This window comes from Schistocerca cancellata, chromosome 4 (assembly GCF_023864275.1).
Source record: "Schistocerca cancellata isolate TAMUIC-IGC-003103 chromosome 4, iqSchCanc2.1, whole genome shotgun sequence".
Lineage (NCBI taxonomy): Eukaryota > Metazoa > Arthropoda > Insecta > Orthoptera > Acrididae > Schistocerca > Schistocerca cancellata.
Genome location: NC_064629.1, coordinates 641,634,044 through 641,649,774, shown reverse-complemented (window position 1 = coordinate 641,649,774; position 15,731 = coordinate 641,634,044). Strand labels below are relative to the sequence as shown.

The 15,731-nt window shown below is 45.3% G+C and overlaps 1 protein-coding gene and 1 pseudogene across 5 annotated transcripts in view; one reads left to right on the top strand and one right to left on the bottom strand.

The window, feature by feature from the left end:
- Positions 1-15,731, top strand: part of LOC126183263 (rho GTPase-activating protein 190) — a 308,492-nt gene that overhangs the window by 151,602 nt on the left and 141,159 nt on the right. For all 5 annotated transcript variants that reach the window (XM_049925082.1, XM_049925086.1, XM_049925085.1 and 2 more), the window contains exon 17: positions 6,393-6,601. In XM_049925082.1, coding sequence (XP_049781039.1) covers positions 6,393-6,601 — 209 coding nt within the window. The remainder of the gene's footprint in view (positions 1-6,392; positions 6,602-15,731) is intronic.
- On the bottom strand, positions 14,503-14,620 carry LOC126185560 (5S ribosomal RNA; annotated as a pseudogene).

The following is a 15,731-nucleotide window of genomic DNA, read 5'->3' as shown; positions in this document are numbered from 1 at the left end:
GCACTCCTATTTTTTTATTCATTATTAAGCCGACTCCTGCATTACCCCTATTTGATTTTGTATTTATAACCCTGTATTCACCTGACCAGAAGTCTTTTTCCTGCTGCCACCGAACTTCACTAATTCCCTCTATATCTAACTTTAACCTATCCATTTCCCATTTTAAATTTTCTAACCTACCTGCCCGATTAAGGGATCTGACATTCCACACTCCGATCCGTAGAACGCCAGTTTTCTTTCTCCTGATAACGACGTCCTCTTGAGTAGTCCCCGCCCGGATATCCAAATGGGGGACTATTTAACCTCCGGAATATTTTACCCAAGAGGATGCCATCATCATTTAATCATACAGTAAAGCTGCATGCCCTCAGGAAAAATTACGGCCTTAGTTCCCCCTTGCTTTCAGCCGTTCGCAGTACCAGCACAGCAAGGCTGTTTTGGTCAATGTTACAAGGCCAGATCAGTCAATCATCCAGACTTTTGCCCCTGCAACTACTGAAAAGGCTGCTGCCCCTCTTCAGGAACCACACATTTGTCTGGCCTCTCAACAGATACCACTCCATTGTGGTTGCACCTACGGTACGGCTATCTGTATCGCTGAGGCATGCAAGCCTCCCCACCAACGGCAAGGTCAATGGTTCTTGGGGGGGGGGGGGGGGAGAGACTGTCATTAAAATTGTATAATATGTGATCCATGTAATTTTGTACTTCGTGGGCATTTATAATTTATATTGATAAAAACCTTAACTGCAAGTTATGTGTTATAGGTCTTAACACATTGCGTACCAGCTGCTCAGTTGTCGCTGATTTTCATAAGACGTGCGCAGAATGTGTGTGCCATCTTTATTTGAACATAGGTGCACTTACCAGTATCTGATGCTGATGAAACTTCGAAGACATGTTTGTATGATGTTCTAATATTCTTGAAAGGTGTAATACCTAGAGGAAACACATGCCTTTACATAACGGTATTTCACAAAACTGGCAGTAGTGTCCTGTTTCACTTCCTTTACGATGTGCTGCACAAACTCTGTGAGGTCATGCTGGAAATTTCTTTTTTCCACTTCCCACAATAGTCTGAATAGTATGTTATTTCATGTTCCCTGACAATCGACCAGGTGGATCCTTAGCAGGTGTTCGTTTTGTAGGTCAGATTGCTTCAGTTTCCTCCACAGTTTCAGCACCAACTTGTTGATCACTTGTCTAGGCTCTTGCAACTTCTTTTAGGAACATTTTATATATTTTTTGTTTATCTGGACTTACGTATCTGTACGCTTTGTATGTGTTAAACAAAGCGCAGTTGATTAGAAACAAAACTACTTTCTTTGTCAATTTTTTGGTTTTAAGCATTCTCCCACAATATGAAATATATTGACCAGCTCTATCCATGCCTTTCTTAAATTTTTTGTACATCACAATACATTTTGGTTTTTTGTACAATTTCCCCTTGCTGTAGGTTTTTGTCCCCCCTCCCCCCCCCCCCCCCCCCCCCTCACATATATGTACACATTGTGGATTGTTTTATCATTCTCACCTCCCTTATATCTTTCCATACCTGCAGCAAAATGTCACCTTGTCTTTGAAATGTAGTGTCATCTTTCTTTAGCAATTTGGCTTCTGTTTGTAGACATTGAGGTAGACCTCTGTTGATTTGTATTGTACAACAAACTCTTGTTTTCCTTTCTGGAAGTGTTTTGGCAATAGCTTACTATTGTAATAATTTTCTTGATAAACATGGTACCACATGCCAATGTGAGGTGAAAGTACAGAGAGAATAGTGTCTTGAAGCTTTTTTTATTTCCCCAGTGTGTATTTCTAGATTGGAGATATAGCCACTTACACTTTCACAAACCATACGAACAAGCAAACCATATCTGATAAGTTTTTCTGTATTATATGTCCATGATGTCATTGATTCATCAAGAGAAATCTCCTGTTCAGGTTTCTATACGGTCTTAAATTTATCTTGATGGTAACTTAAGCATGGTTCAATTTTGTAGAGAGTGTTTTCCTAACCATTCTGTAAGGAGTTGTCGTTGAAAAGTCACAATTTCCATATCTGCTCAAATCAATTTCTGTGTATTTGCTTGCCAAAAATTGGTGTCTATTAGAGGATCTATTGACCAGTAGTCCTTCAGATAACCTGTTGGCTGGTTGCTGCATTTATTCAATTAGTTACGTTATATACTAACCAATATGTTCCACATGATAGAGAGATATCACAGTTATGATCCATGGAACATGTAAATAAATAAATAAGAAAAAGTGCTCTGCAGTTTCTCAGGGCATAATGTTGCAAAGAAATATGAAATGGAACGAGCACGTGAGAACTGTGGTAGGGATGGTGGATGGTGAATGGTCTACTTAGTTTTATTGGGAGAATGGTTCACCTGTAAAGGAGACCACATATAGGACACTGGTGCAACCTAGTCTTGAGTACTGCTCGAATGTTTGGGATTCGTATCAGGTTGGATCGAAGGCAGACATCGAAGCTATTCAGAGGCAGGCAGCTAGATTTGTTACTGGTAGGTTCAGGCAACATGTGTTACAGAGATGCTTCAGGCATTCAAATGGGAATCCCTGAATGGAAGGCGACATTTTTTTCTAGAATTTAGAGAACCAGCATTTGAAGCTGACTGCCAAATGATTCTACTGCTACCAACATACACCGCGAGTAAGGGCCACGAAGCTATGAGAAATGAGGGCACATATGGAGGTATATAAGCAGTCATTCTTCCTTCACTCTATTTGCAAGTGGAACAGGAAAAGAAATGACTAGAAGTAGTACAGGATACCCTCTGCCATTCACAATATGGAGGCTTGCAGAGTATCGATGTAAATGTAGATTTGTGAAAGGTAGCACGACTTCACGCCAATGAGGATAACAGGGATATTATTGCCCTGACTGATTATTACCGCCTTCAGATATGGAGGAGATAGTGTAACGGAAGAGACTCTAGTTTGATGGTATTCTGTTTTTGAGGCATTGTTAAGTCTACACAGATCCATTCAAAACAAACAGGTAGGCTACTGTAATTCTCTGTCATTCAGCTGCCCAACTTTGTGCACGTACATCAACTAGTTCATTGAGTCAATTGGAAGTAATGGATCACTCTACCTATTACTTTGAGATTTATGTGACTCAAATTATTTTCTTGAAATGGAATAATAGTCTACGCAATGAGGAATTGCAGGGCACAGTGATATCGTGACGTGACAGATTGGTGGCAATCTTTCTGCAGAGGGGATAGGAAAACTGTTACACCTTTGTGACAAATATGTCACCATAGCAAGTACAGGGAGCAATATTCATGTAATATTTACTTATAACCCTTTCTGATATGTGAAACTGAATGGAAGAGAATAGCCTTTGTATGTGGTTTTAGAATTGTGTCATTGCAGAAGTAAGACTGTGTGGTAACAGGTGTAGGAGGGGCATTGAAATAAGTAATCCGTATTGTAAAATATCGAAACAGGAAGAGACATCTTGTATACTAAGTCACTGCTTGCTATCAACCCTGATAATGAAGAAAGGCTGCAATTGAAATTTTTACTGCGCACAATAATTCATAGATATCATTTGTAATATATGCATTAGTTTCCATAAATGAAAGAAAAATCATAAAATTTATAACAACTTAAATGTTTATTTCCAGATATGATGAAACTTGGCCGTGTGTAGTACAAAATCAGCAAAACATGAAAAAGTTTTTAGCTTGTAGTATATTTCAAATATGCAAAATACACTCCTGGAAATGGAAAAAAGAACACATTGACACCGGTGTGTCAGACCCACCATACTTGCTCCGGACACTGCGAGAGGGCTGTACAAGCAATGATCACACGCACGGCACAGCGGACACACCAGGAACCGCGGTGTTGGCCGTCGAATGGCGCTAGCTGCGCAACATTTGTGCACCGCCGCCGTCAGTGTCAGCCAGTTTGCCATGGCATACGGAGCTCCATCGCAGTCTTTAACACTGGTAGCATGCCGCGACAGCGTGGACGTGAACCGTATGTGCAGTTGACGGACTTTGAGCGAGGGCGTATAGTGGGCATGCGGGAGGCCGGGTGGACGTACCGCCGAATTGCTCAACACGTGGGGCGTGAGGTCTCCACAGTACATCGATGTTGTCGCCAGTGGTCGGCGGAAGGTGCACGTGCCCATCGACCTGGGACCGGACCGCAGCGACGCACGGATGCACGCCAAGACCGTAGGATCCTACGCAGTGCCGTAGGGGACCGCACCGCCACTTCCCAGCAAATTAGGGACACTGTTGCTCCTGGGGTATCGGCGAGGACCATTCGCAACCGTCTCCATGAAGCTGGGCTATGGTCCCGCACACCGTTAGGCCGTCTTCCGCTCACGCCCCAACATCGTGCAGCCCGCCTCCAGTGGTGTCGCGACAGGCGTGAATGGAGGGACGAATGGAGACATGTCGTCTTCAGCGATGAGAGTCGCTTCTGCCTTGGTGCCAATGATGGTCGTATGCGTGTTTGGCGCCGTGCAGGTGAGTGCCACAATCAGGACTGCATACGACCGAGGCACACAGGGCCAACACCCGGCATCATGGTGTGGGGAGCGATCTCCTACACTGGCCGTACGCCACTGGTGATCATCGAGGGGACACTGAATAGTGCACGGTACATCCAAACCGTCATCGAACCCATCGTTCTACCATTCCTAGACCGGCAAGGGAACTTGCTGTTCCAACAGGACAATGCACGTCCGCATGTATCCCGTGCCACCCAACGTGCTCTAGAAGGTGTAAGTCAACTACCCTGGCCAGCAAGATCTCCGGATCTGTCCCCCATTGAGCATGTTTGGGACTGGATGAAGCGTCGTCTCACGCGGTCTGCACGTCCAGCACGAACGCTGGTCCAACTGAGGCGCCAGGTGGAAATGGCATGGCAAGCCGTTCCACAGGACTACATCCAGCATCTCTACGATCGTCTCCATGGGAGAATAGCAGCCTGCATTGCTGCGAAAGGTGGATATACACTGTACTAGTGCCGACATTGTGCATGCTCTGTTGCCTGTGTCTATGTGCCTGTGGTTCTGTCAGTGTGATCATGTGATGTATCTGACCCCAGGAATGTGTCAATAAAGTTTCCCCTTCCTGGGACAATGAATTCACGGTGTTCTTATTTCAATTTCCAGGAGTGTAGATGTGCCAGTGATATACCACAAGGAACATCAGTACAGATTGTGATTATTCAGGGCAACAATACACCAAATACAATGATGTGTGTTGCTGTTACTGGTGGTAGCTGTGAGCACCAAAGGAAGTGAATGTAGTTGTACTAGCTAACTTATATTCAACACATCAAGAATGTGGAGAGGACTTTGAGTAGCAGTATGCCTCTTTAGAGTATATTATGTGCAATTCAGGTCAAGACGTTGAGTTCGTAGTTACATGTGCAGAATAATTGCTGTTAGGAGTATTTATGAGATGAACTGTGTGTGATTGAGTATTCTGGCCCAATAGAAAATAAGTTATAATTTACTGCTGTGACGTAAATACCTAAGCTTGAAGACAGCCCTCTCACAGTGATAATTCTACATAGAAAAATGAATATCTGTGCATCTACTTTAATGTATGGCACCTCACAAGTGGACAATGCTTCGTGTAAAAGACATTCCTTTTGCATGTTTGGTAAATGATACACAGCAAGATAGTTCAGTGGATAAGGCACTACACTCACATTTGGGAAGAGCATGATCCAGATCTCAATCTGGCCATCCAAATTTAGTTTTCCTATAATTTCCTGAAATATGCACCAAAATAATGGACTAGTTTGTTTGAAGTAACCACAGCTGATTTATGTATCCCACTGATGTCCATTTGTTTGTGTTTCACCTCAAATGACCTTAGTGTTGCTAAGGTGCTGAACAGTATCCTCCCTTGTTGCCTTTTCAGGTGAGTAATATTCATGTAATATTTACTTATATCCCTTTCTGATATGTGAAACTGAATGGAAATCCGTGAGCACATTTTCTTGATGGTAAACCTGTGATCTGGAATTTTTGCCACAGGATGAACATTTAACCAACCGGCCAAGTTAGTGAGCAAAGCTAGTGAGGTTAGAAGATACCCGAGATCATGTCGGTTACTGCTGTATATTATTGAGGGATCACTATTTTGTGATTTTTCTCTAATTTATGGAAAGCAGTATATTTTAACCTTTTAATTTCATCTTCATATGATATTAAGGTATATTACTTTGTATAGTTTAGAAAATATCTTTCACATGGATGACATGTGGAGTTTATTTTTATAAGTCACTATTATGTATACCTGTTGGTATAACTACCTAACATCTGACATTGTTTCATTGTGTGTAATCAATTAAAACGTCAGTTTATGAGAAAGGATCTTTTTATTTATCAGGAGTGGGTCAGAGATCTATGAAAGACTTCCTACAGATGCATCATTGGCAGATGATCTGAATGAACCTTTGTCATCAACATTCCCAGAAGACCGTTTACTTAGCCCTAGTGATGACAGTGAGATCTATTCCCATGTAGATATGTATGGAAGAGACAATGAACCTCTCCTTAAATCAAGAGAGACGAAGAATGCAGATAAATTGCAACAAGGTTAGTCAATCTATTACCTAATATAACAGCTGATGATGTATTGCCTAATTTATAGTTTTTAAATGAGTTAACTTATTTATTTGTTTAATGAGCACAGCATGTGTGTGATGGTCGTAGGATATTAAGTAATGTCGGTGGAGCAGTGGAATGTAGACATTGTGAATGATTTTATTTACTCTGTAAATGGCAGCAACTCTGAAGCAAACAATTTAATTTTTGTTCATAGAGGTAGACACTGATATTATCTGCACAGACAATAAGTATGTATGGCGTAAACTGAAGTGCACATTATTATTGTTGTTGTTGTTGTTGTTATTATTATTATTCCAATTCTTTGTCCCAAGAGCAGGTAGAATTTTATATATGTAGTAGCCAGACAAGCAAACAAGCAAATCCCACAGGAGTAAAATGGGGTAAAAAATTATTCTGATGTAGGAAGAAGACTGGTGTCATGAGTAAAGTGAAAATAATGACACAGGTTAAAAGATTTATTTTTAATCACTAGTGTTACTTAAAGAAATTACCCAGTTGATATAAGGGAAACATTGACAAAAATACACAGACAAAAGAAACAGTAGGATAATATATTCTGTGAGGATGCTTAAAAAATTAAGAGGAGATTGGGAGGTAACACTAAAATTAAAGCAGTCCTGTTTTCAGAAACTTGTTCCTTAATGATCTCTGTGTCAGTAAGACCTTAAAATCTAACTTCCATTCTTTCTTCTCGCATTAGTTTCATGTAAATTCAGAATCATAAATTAAACAAATTGTATGTCATGTTTCCAAAGGTATAAAGTTTTAAGCAGTTCTGAAATCATAGCGTGTAGACTTTCACGGCCGGCGTCTTCAGTAATTAAAACTTCCGGGCTAAGAGGCCGTGGTCCAATAGTAGAAATACTTCTCCCTGACGTTTTGTTGCCAGCTGCGGGCAACATCATCTGAGGTGAGTCTACGACTGGCTGCTAGGCCGTGGAGGTCCTGTTTATATAGAGCGTGTATAGGGTGCTTATATAGAGCGTGTATAGCGTGCCACCACTCGTTAGCATTTCAGGTCATGGATGACTCCCTACAGCAGTCGTTATTGTTGTCCTGGACATCACCAGACACATTCTTTCTCCTCCGCAAATTGGAACCATTGTCAGACCCCGTGGCTCTCTCCTTTAAAGAGAGATGGGTGCTGCTACTATTCCAGCGATACCATGTCATGGCGTCTCAGCTTGAGTTCCACCAATGTTGAGATTCCCCCTTTGTCTGACATATGTATGGCTTAGGAGCCACCGGTCGCTCCTTGTTGGCGGTCGTGTGAGTCACTTCTGTCTTTCCCACAGTGCTTTTCTGCCCACTCTCGTGCAGACTGTCCCCATCACTGGAAGATGTGCACACTCTGTCAGAAAGCTGGCCATCTCCGATCTGTCTGTCACAGCTGCTCAACCCTCTCCCGCCCCTCACCCATGGGGCATCAGGATACCGTGCACATGCTGCAATCAGTTGTCACACTGGACACCCCATTGATTTGTAATTTGTTCCTCATGCTCCGCATTTTTGATGTGGACATTTGTTTCCAGATCGTTATGGGGGCCACCGTCTCCTCCATCAGTCTGGCGACATTTATACGCCTGGGTTCACCGGAGCTGTCTCCCACCTCTTGGTGACTGGTCGCATACGGTGATGGTTCTATCACTCTCTGTGGGCAGTTCTCGGTCTGGGCCACCTATAAACATGTTCCCTGGCTCCTGACCCTACTAGTGATTGACCATCCCTTGGCTTCAAACATTTTTGGACTTGACGCTTTCACACTGTTCGGCTTTTCAATTTCTGACAAAGTTAAGGTCATTTCCTTTGCTGCCCGTTCCAGGAACTCGATGATCTGTGCTCGCCCTATGCCTCTCTGTTTCAGTCTGACTTAAGGTATGCTTCGGACTCCCAGGTGCACATTCCTTTCCGGCCAGATACTCAGCCACAGTTCTTCCAGGCTTGATCTATTCCAGTGGTGTTACATCCAGCAGTCAAGCAAGAGCTCGATTGACTGCAGACTGCTGGCATCATCGAGCCCCCTGAAGGCAGTGCTTGGGCGACCCCATTAGTGGTGATCAGGAAACCCAATGGCTCCCTTCGCCTATGTGGAGATTTCAGAATTACAATCAATGCACAGTCCCTGGTTGACACTTATCCCATTCACCGGCAGGAAGACCTTCTCACCAAACTTGGGCGCAGGGAGTACTTCTCTAAGATCGACCTGGCAGAGGCTTACCCATAGATGAGGAATCCCAGAACATCGTTGTCATCAACATGCCTTTCGGCTTATGTAAATACAAGCACCTTCCATTTGGTATTTCCTCGGTAGCGGTACCTGGAGCAGTTCACCACAGCCCATACCGGCATGTGTCAGGTATCTTGATGACATCTTGGTCACTGGCCATACACGCCGCAAGCATTTGCAAAACCTCGGTACCTTACATCATGCCACGCAGGCTGCAGGCTTATGCTGTGGGCTCAGTAAAGACGGCATTCGCCTGTTGGATCGCAACGTCACGGCCATCAACTCCCTTTCCCGCTCCAAGGATTTATCTGACCTCCAGGTTTTTTTGGGCAAGGGTAACTACTACTTAAAGTTTTTACCCCAGGCTGCAATCGTTGCACAGCCCCTAAATCACTTGCATCACAAAGGGGTGCCTTTCAGCTGGACTCCTGCCTTTGATGAAGCTTTTCTCCACTTGGAAATTTTGCTCAAGTCTTCCCCTTGCCTGACTCCTTTTGCTTTCTCTCCAGACCGCCCCTTGGTTGTGACGGCCGATGCTTCAGCCTATGGTATTGGGGCAGTCCTGGCTCACAGGAATGAGGATGGCTCAGAACAGTCCATTGCCTAAACTTCCAAGACACTGTCCCCAGCACAGAGGAGCTATTCTCAGATTGAGAAATAAGTTCTGGCAATTGTGTTTCCTCCCTCCCTCTCCTCGCAGAGCGAACTGCTCAGTGTCTACAATGCTGGGTGCTGTTCTTACGCAATTACACTTTTGCTATCCGATAGAAGTCCACCTCTCCTCTTAACACTCCAGTGCAGATGCCTTGTCATGTCTCCCCTTGGGCCCTGATCCCAAGTTCGACCAGCAGGAAATCCTCTGCTTTCACATTGATGCGGCCCACCAGGATACACTGGACAGATTTCCTGTCACGGCTGCACAGGTTGCCTCTGCCACACGCCAGGACCCCATTCTGTGACAGGTTCTCCGCTACATATCCCGTGTTGACGCATCTATCTGACTCACCAGTTGAAAACTGAATTCAGCTCCTGGTGGCACCTCTCACACAGGTTCTCGGTTGTGGCAGGTGTCCTTCTGTTGGCCGCGGAGGCTGACGCCCATCAGGTGATCATCCCACCTGATTTGTGTCACCAGGCCAGCCCTTCACAATCATTTGCACCCTGGCCCACACCTGGGACCACATCCATCTCGATTTTGTGGACCCGTTCTTGAGGTCGATGTGGTTACTAATTGCGAATGTATACCCCAGATGGTTCAAATGGTGTCCACCATGACTGATGCCACACTCACGACCTTGGCTCAGGTTCTCGCCATTGAAGTCTTGCCTCGTACCTAGCCCTCCAATACTGGCCCCAATTCACGGCAGCCTCCTTCCACACATTCTGTGAGGCCAACGGTATCAAACACGTCCGCAACCCTCCGTTCCACCTGTCCGCCAATGGCACAGCAGGCAGACTGGTCAGGACGTTTAAACAACAGCTGACGAAAGCGGTCGAATCCTCTGCCACCATGTCGGTCCTCACCTTGTTCCTGAGCACTTATTACACCACACCAATTGATGGTCATAGTCCGGCCGAACCCCATCATGGGCAGCAACCACGGACCCTATTCCATCTGCTGGCGCCATCATTTTCTGAGCCCTGCTTCCGACCCTCGCAGCGCTACACCCTGGGCAGGACCATGTGGGCTTGCCTCGGGGGCAAAGCTGCTTGGACTCCTACCACAGCAGTCGCGGCCCATGGGCAGCATGTGACATTGGTCCAGACACAGAAGGGGCTTGCGTGCCGCCACCATAACCAACTCCAGTCTCGTCTCCCTTCGTGGAACCTCATGTCCCCCAACCGCTCACCTCCTTCTGGTGTGCACAAGGCCCTCGAATCAGCCCCACTGCCAATGGTCGCCATGTCCCCGAAGGCACGCCAACATCTCTTCCCACATCCACAAGGATCGGAGGTGCCGTGCTATGCCCTGCCCTCCGGTGACGTTTTGATGCATTCCACAGACTGCCCTCCCAACCCGCCAATGGCAGTTGACTTCACAGGGTCTCCCTCTGTTCCCTCCTTCCGCCCACCATGGCACCATGTGGGGATTTCTGCCTCTGTGCATAGTTTTCGGAAGATGCTGAAGTTGAATGCACTACAGATGGTATGGACCTGAATATCCACTACGGGTCTCCATGCTCCGGCACGCGCCTGAGCTCCGAGTGCGCCACTGTCCATACCACATGAAGTCCACAGCCAATCGCATTTCCCATGGCCATGTATGTAGGCAGTCACGAGGTGCTGCCCTGATAGTCTGGTTCCAGCCTTAGATCTCATGTGCATCTCAGTCTTACTGCATTTCAGTTCCGTGTGTTGGGATACATATTGTCGTTTGGAGTGTTCCTGCGTTGTTGTTGTCTCGCCTTTTTTATCACCACAGTTTTTGCTTGCTTGCCTTGTGTTATGTCCTGGTCGGTCTTAATGCATTATCCCCTACTTGTTCATCTGTCCTGTGTGTTCCTTGTTAGCAGTACCTGCAGTGGCTCCCCCTCCTGGCAGCTTCACATCTCCATTCTCTCCCATGCACTGCTCGCCGATCGCTCGCAACTATAACATTCTGCATTTCATGAACAAGCCTAATGATGGTACCATCTCTCAGTGGTTCTACATCTACATTCATACTGCGCAAGCCACCTGACGGTGTGTGGCGGAGGGTACCTTGAATACCTCTATCGGTTCTCCCTTCTATTCCAGTCTCGTATTGTTCATGGAAAGAAAGATTGTGGATATGCCTCTGTTTGGGCTCTAAACTCTCTGATTTCATCCTCATGGTCTCTTCGCAAGATATATGTAGGAGGGAGCAATATACTGCTTGACTCCTCAGTGAAGGTATGTTCTCGAAAGTTCAACAAAAGCCTGTACCGAGCTACTGAGCGTCTCTCCTGCAGAGTCTTCCACTGCTGTTTATCTATCATCTCCATAACACTTTCGCAATTACTAAATGATCCTATAATGAAGCATGCTGCTCTCCATTGGATCTTCTCTCTCTCTTCTATCAACCCTATCTGGTACAGATCCCACACCGGTGAGCAGTATTCAAACAGTGGGCGAACAAGTGTACTGTAACCTACTTCCTTTGTTTTTGGACTGCGTTTCATTAGGATTCTTCCAATGAATCTCACTCTGGCATCTGCTTTACCACAATTAATTTTATATGGTCATTCCATTTTAAATCACTCCTGATGCCTACTCCCAGATAATTTATGGAATTAACTGCTTCCAGTTGCTGACCTGCTATACTGTAGCTAAATGATAAAGAAACTTTCTTTCTATGTATTCGCAACACATTACACTTGTCTACATTGAGATTCAATGGCCATTCCCTGCATCATGAGACAATTTGTTGCAGATCGTCCTGCATTACAGTACAATTATCCATTGTTACAACCTCTCGATATACTAAAGCATCATCTGCAAAAAGCCTCAGTGAACTTTCGATGTTATCCACTAGGTCATTTATATATATTGTGAATAGCAACAGTCCTATGACACTCCCCTGTGGCACAACTGAAATCACTCTTATTCCGGAAGACTTCTCTACATTGAGAATGACATGCTGCGTTCTGTTATCTAGGAACTCCTCAATCCAATCACACAATTGGTCTGATAGTCCATATGCTCTTACTTTGTTCATTAAATGACTATGGGGAACTGTATCAAGCGCCTTGCAGAAGTCAAGAAACACGGCATCTAACTGGGAACCCGTGTCTATGGCCCTCTGAGTCTCGTGGACGAATAGCATGGAACTGAAATGCAGTACAACCGAGATGCGCATGAGATCTAAGGCTGGTACCAGACTGTCAGGGCAGTACCTACAGGGTAGATTTCTAGTCTTCAGACAAGTCATTATATTCGAACATAATACGTGCTCAAAAATTCTACAACTGATCGACGTTAGAGATATAGGTCTATAGTTCTGCACATCTGTTCGACGTCCCTTCTTGAAAACGGGGATGACCTGTGCCATTTTCCAATCTTTTGGGACGCTATGCTCTGCTAGAGACCTACGGTACACTGATGCAAGAAGGGGGGCAACTTCCTTCGCGTGCTCTGTGTAAAATCGAACTGGTATCCCATCAGGTCCAGCAGCCTTTCATCTTTTGAGAGATTTTAATTGTTTTTCTATCCCTCTGTCATTTATTTTGATATCTACCATTTTGTCATCTGTGCGACAATCTAGAGAAGGAACTACAGGGCAGTCTTCCTCTGTGAAACAGCTTTGGAAAAAGACATTTAGTATTTCGGCCTTTAGTCTGTCATCCTCTGTTTCGATACCATTTTGGTCACAGAGTGTCTGGACATTTTGTTTTGATCCACCTACCGCTTTGACATAAGACCAAAATTCCTTAGGTTTTTCTGCCAAGTCAGTACATAGAACATTACTTTCGTATTCATTGAACGCCTCTCGCATAGCCCTCCTCACACTACATTTCGCTTCGTGTAATTTTTGTTTGTCTGCAAGGCTTTGGCTGTGTTTTATGTTTGCTGTGAAGTTCCCTTTGCTTCTGTAGCAGTTTTCAAACTCTGTTGTTGTACCACGGTGGCTCTTTTATATCTCTTACAATCTTGCTTGGCACATACTCTTCTAATGCATATTGTACGATGGTTGTGAACTTTGTCCACTGATCCTCAACACTGTCTGTACTTGAGATAAAACTTTTGTGTTGAGCTGTCAAGTACTCTGAAATCTGCTTTTTGTCACAGAAAAATCTTCCTACCTTTTATAATATTTCTATTTACGACTGAAATCATTGATGCTGTAACCGCTTTATGATCGCCGATTCCCTGTTCTGCGTTAACTGTTTCAAATAGTTCGGGTCTGTTCATCACCAGAAGGTCTAATATGTTACCGTCATGAGTCGGTTCTCTGTTTAACTGTTCAAGGTAGTTTTCCGATAATGCACTTAAAAAATTTTCACTGGATCCTTTGTCCCTGCCGCCCACGTTATAAACGTTTGAGTCTCCCAGTCTATATCTGGTTAATTAAAATCTCCACCCAAAACTGTAACAAGGTCGGGAAATCTACTCCATATATTTTCCAAATTTTCCTACAGGTGTTCTGCCACAGCAGTTGCTAGCCAGGGGGCCTATAGAGACATCCAATTACCATGTTTGAGCCTGCTTTAACTGTGACCTTCACCCAAATTATTTCACATTTCTTATCTCTGTCAATTTCCTTTGATACTATTGCACTTTTTATCATTATAAACACACTTCCCCCTTCACTGTTCAGCCTGTCTCCACAATATAAATTCCAGTCTGAGTTTAGAATATCATTACTGTTTACATCTGGTTTCAGCCAACTTTCCGTCCCTAGTACTATGTGAGCATTATGACCATTTATTAATGAGAGCAGTTCTGGGACCTTTCTATAGACACTTCTGCAGTTTACTATTTGCACTCCGTCTTCAGGCCACAAGTGGCCCATCGGGACCATCCGACCGCCATGTCATCCTCAGAGGAGGATGCGGATAGAAGGGGCGTATGGTCAACACACCGCTCTCCCGGCCGTTACGATGGTTTTCTTTGACCGGAGCCACTACTATTCAGTCGAGTAGCTTCTCAATTTGCATCACGAGGCTGAGTGCACCCTGAGAAATGGCAACAGCACATGGAGACCGGGATGGTCACCCATGTAAGTGCTGGCCACGCCCGGCAGCGCTTAACTTCGGTGATCTGACGGGAACCGGTGTACCCACTGCGGCAAGGCCGTTGCCAGTTTACTATTACCACATTAATATTGTCATTCCCTGTTGCATTTTGCCTACTGCTACCTTGTTGCGTCTCAGGAGTCGTCTTGTCGGGCCTAGGGAGGGAATTCTCTAACCTAAAAAACCCTCATGTTCACTCCACACATACTCCGCTGCCCTTGTAGCCACTTCCTGCGTGTAGTGCATGCTTGACCTATTCAGGGGGACCCTACATTTCTCCACCCAATAGTGGAGGTCGAGAAATTTTCTCCTCAGATCTCTGCAGAATCATCTGAGCCTCTAGTTTAAGCCTTCCACTCAGCTCCAAACCAGAGGACCGCAGTCGGTTCTGGGAACGATACTACAAATAGTTAGCTCAGATTCCACCCCGCGAGCAAGGCTTTCCACCTTTACCAACTCCGCCAACCGCCCGAATGAACTGAAGATGACCTCTGAACCCAGACGGCAGGAGTCATTGGTGCTGACATGAGCAACACTTTTGCAGTCGGTTGCATCCAGTGCTTTCTGTCGCCGCCGGCAGGACCTCCTCCACATCTCGGATGAGACCCCCCGGCAAGCAGACAGAGTGAACACTGGACTCCTTCCTCGACCTTTCTCCTATTTCCCTAAGGGGCTCCATCACCCGCCTAACATTGGAGCTTCCAATCACTAATAAACCCCTCCCCCCCGTGTGCCTGCTTGGACCTTGCTGAAGGAGCGGCCACATGTCCACTCACAGGCAGAGCGGGTGATGCCACACAGCCAGCCTCCACATTGACCCTCCGCCTCGTACGACGCGAACGCCGTTGAACCCGCCTGTCCGCTTGGGGAGAGGTTGGCCCAACCGCGCCCAGTACCTGCAAAGATGGCTCAACAGCAGGGACCGTGGGTGAAGCGTGTAACACCTGGGGTGTACAATGCCACGCACCAGACTCCCCACTGCTGCTACACTCCTGAAGACAGCTAACCGCTGCCATCAGCACGCTCAGCTGTTCGCGAACAGTGGCCAGCTCCTTCTGTGTTCGTACACAGTAGTCACACATCCTATCCATCCTAAGAAATCAACAATTTACTGTAGATAGTTAAGTAATCAACTTTTAACTAGACTGCTAATTCACTAAAGGCGACTGGCTGACTA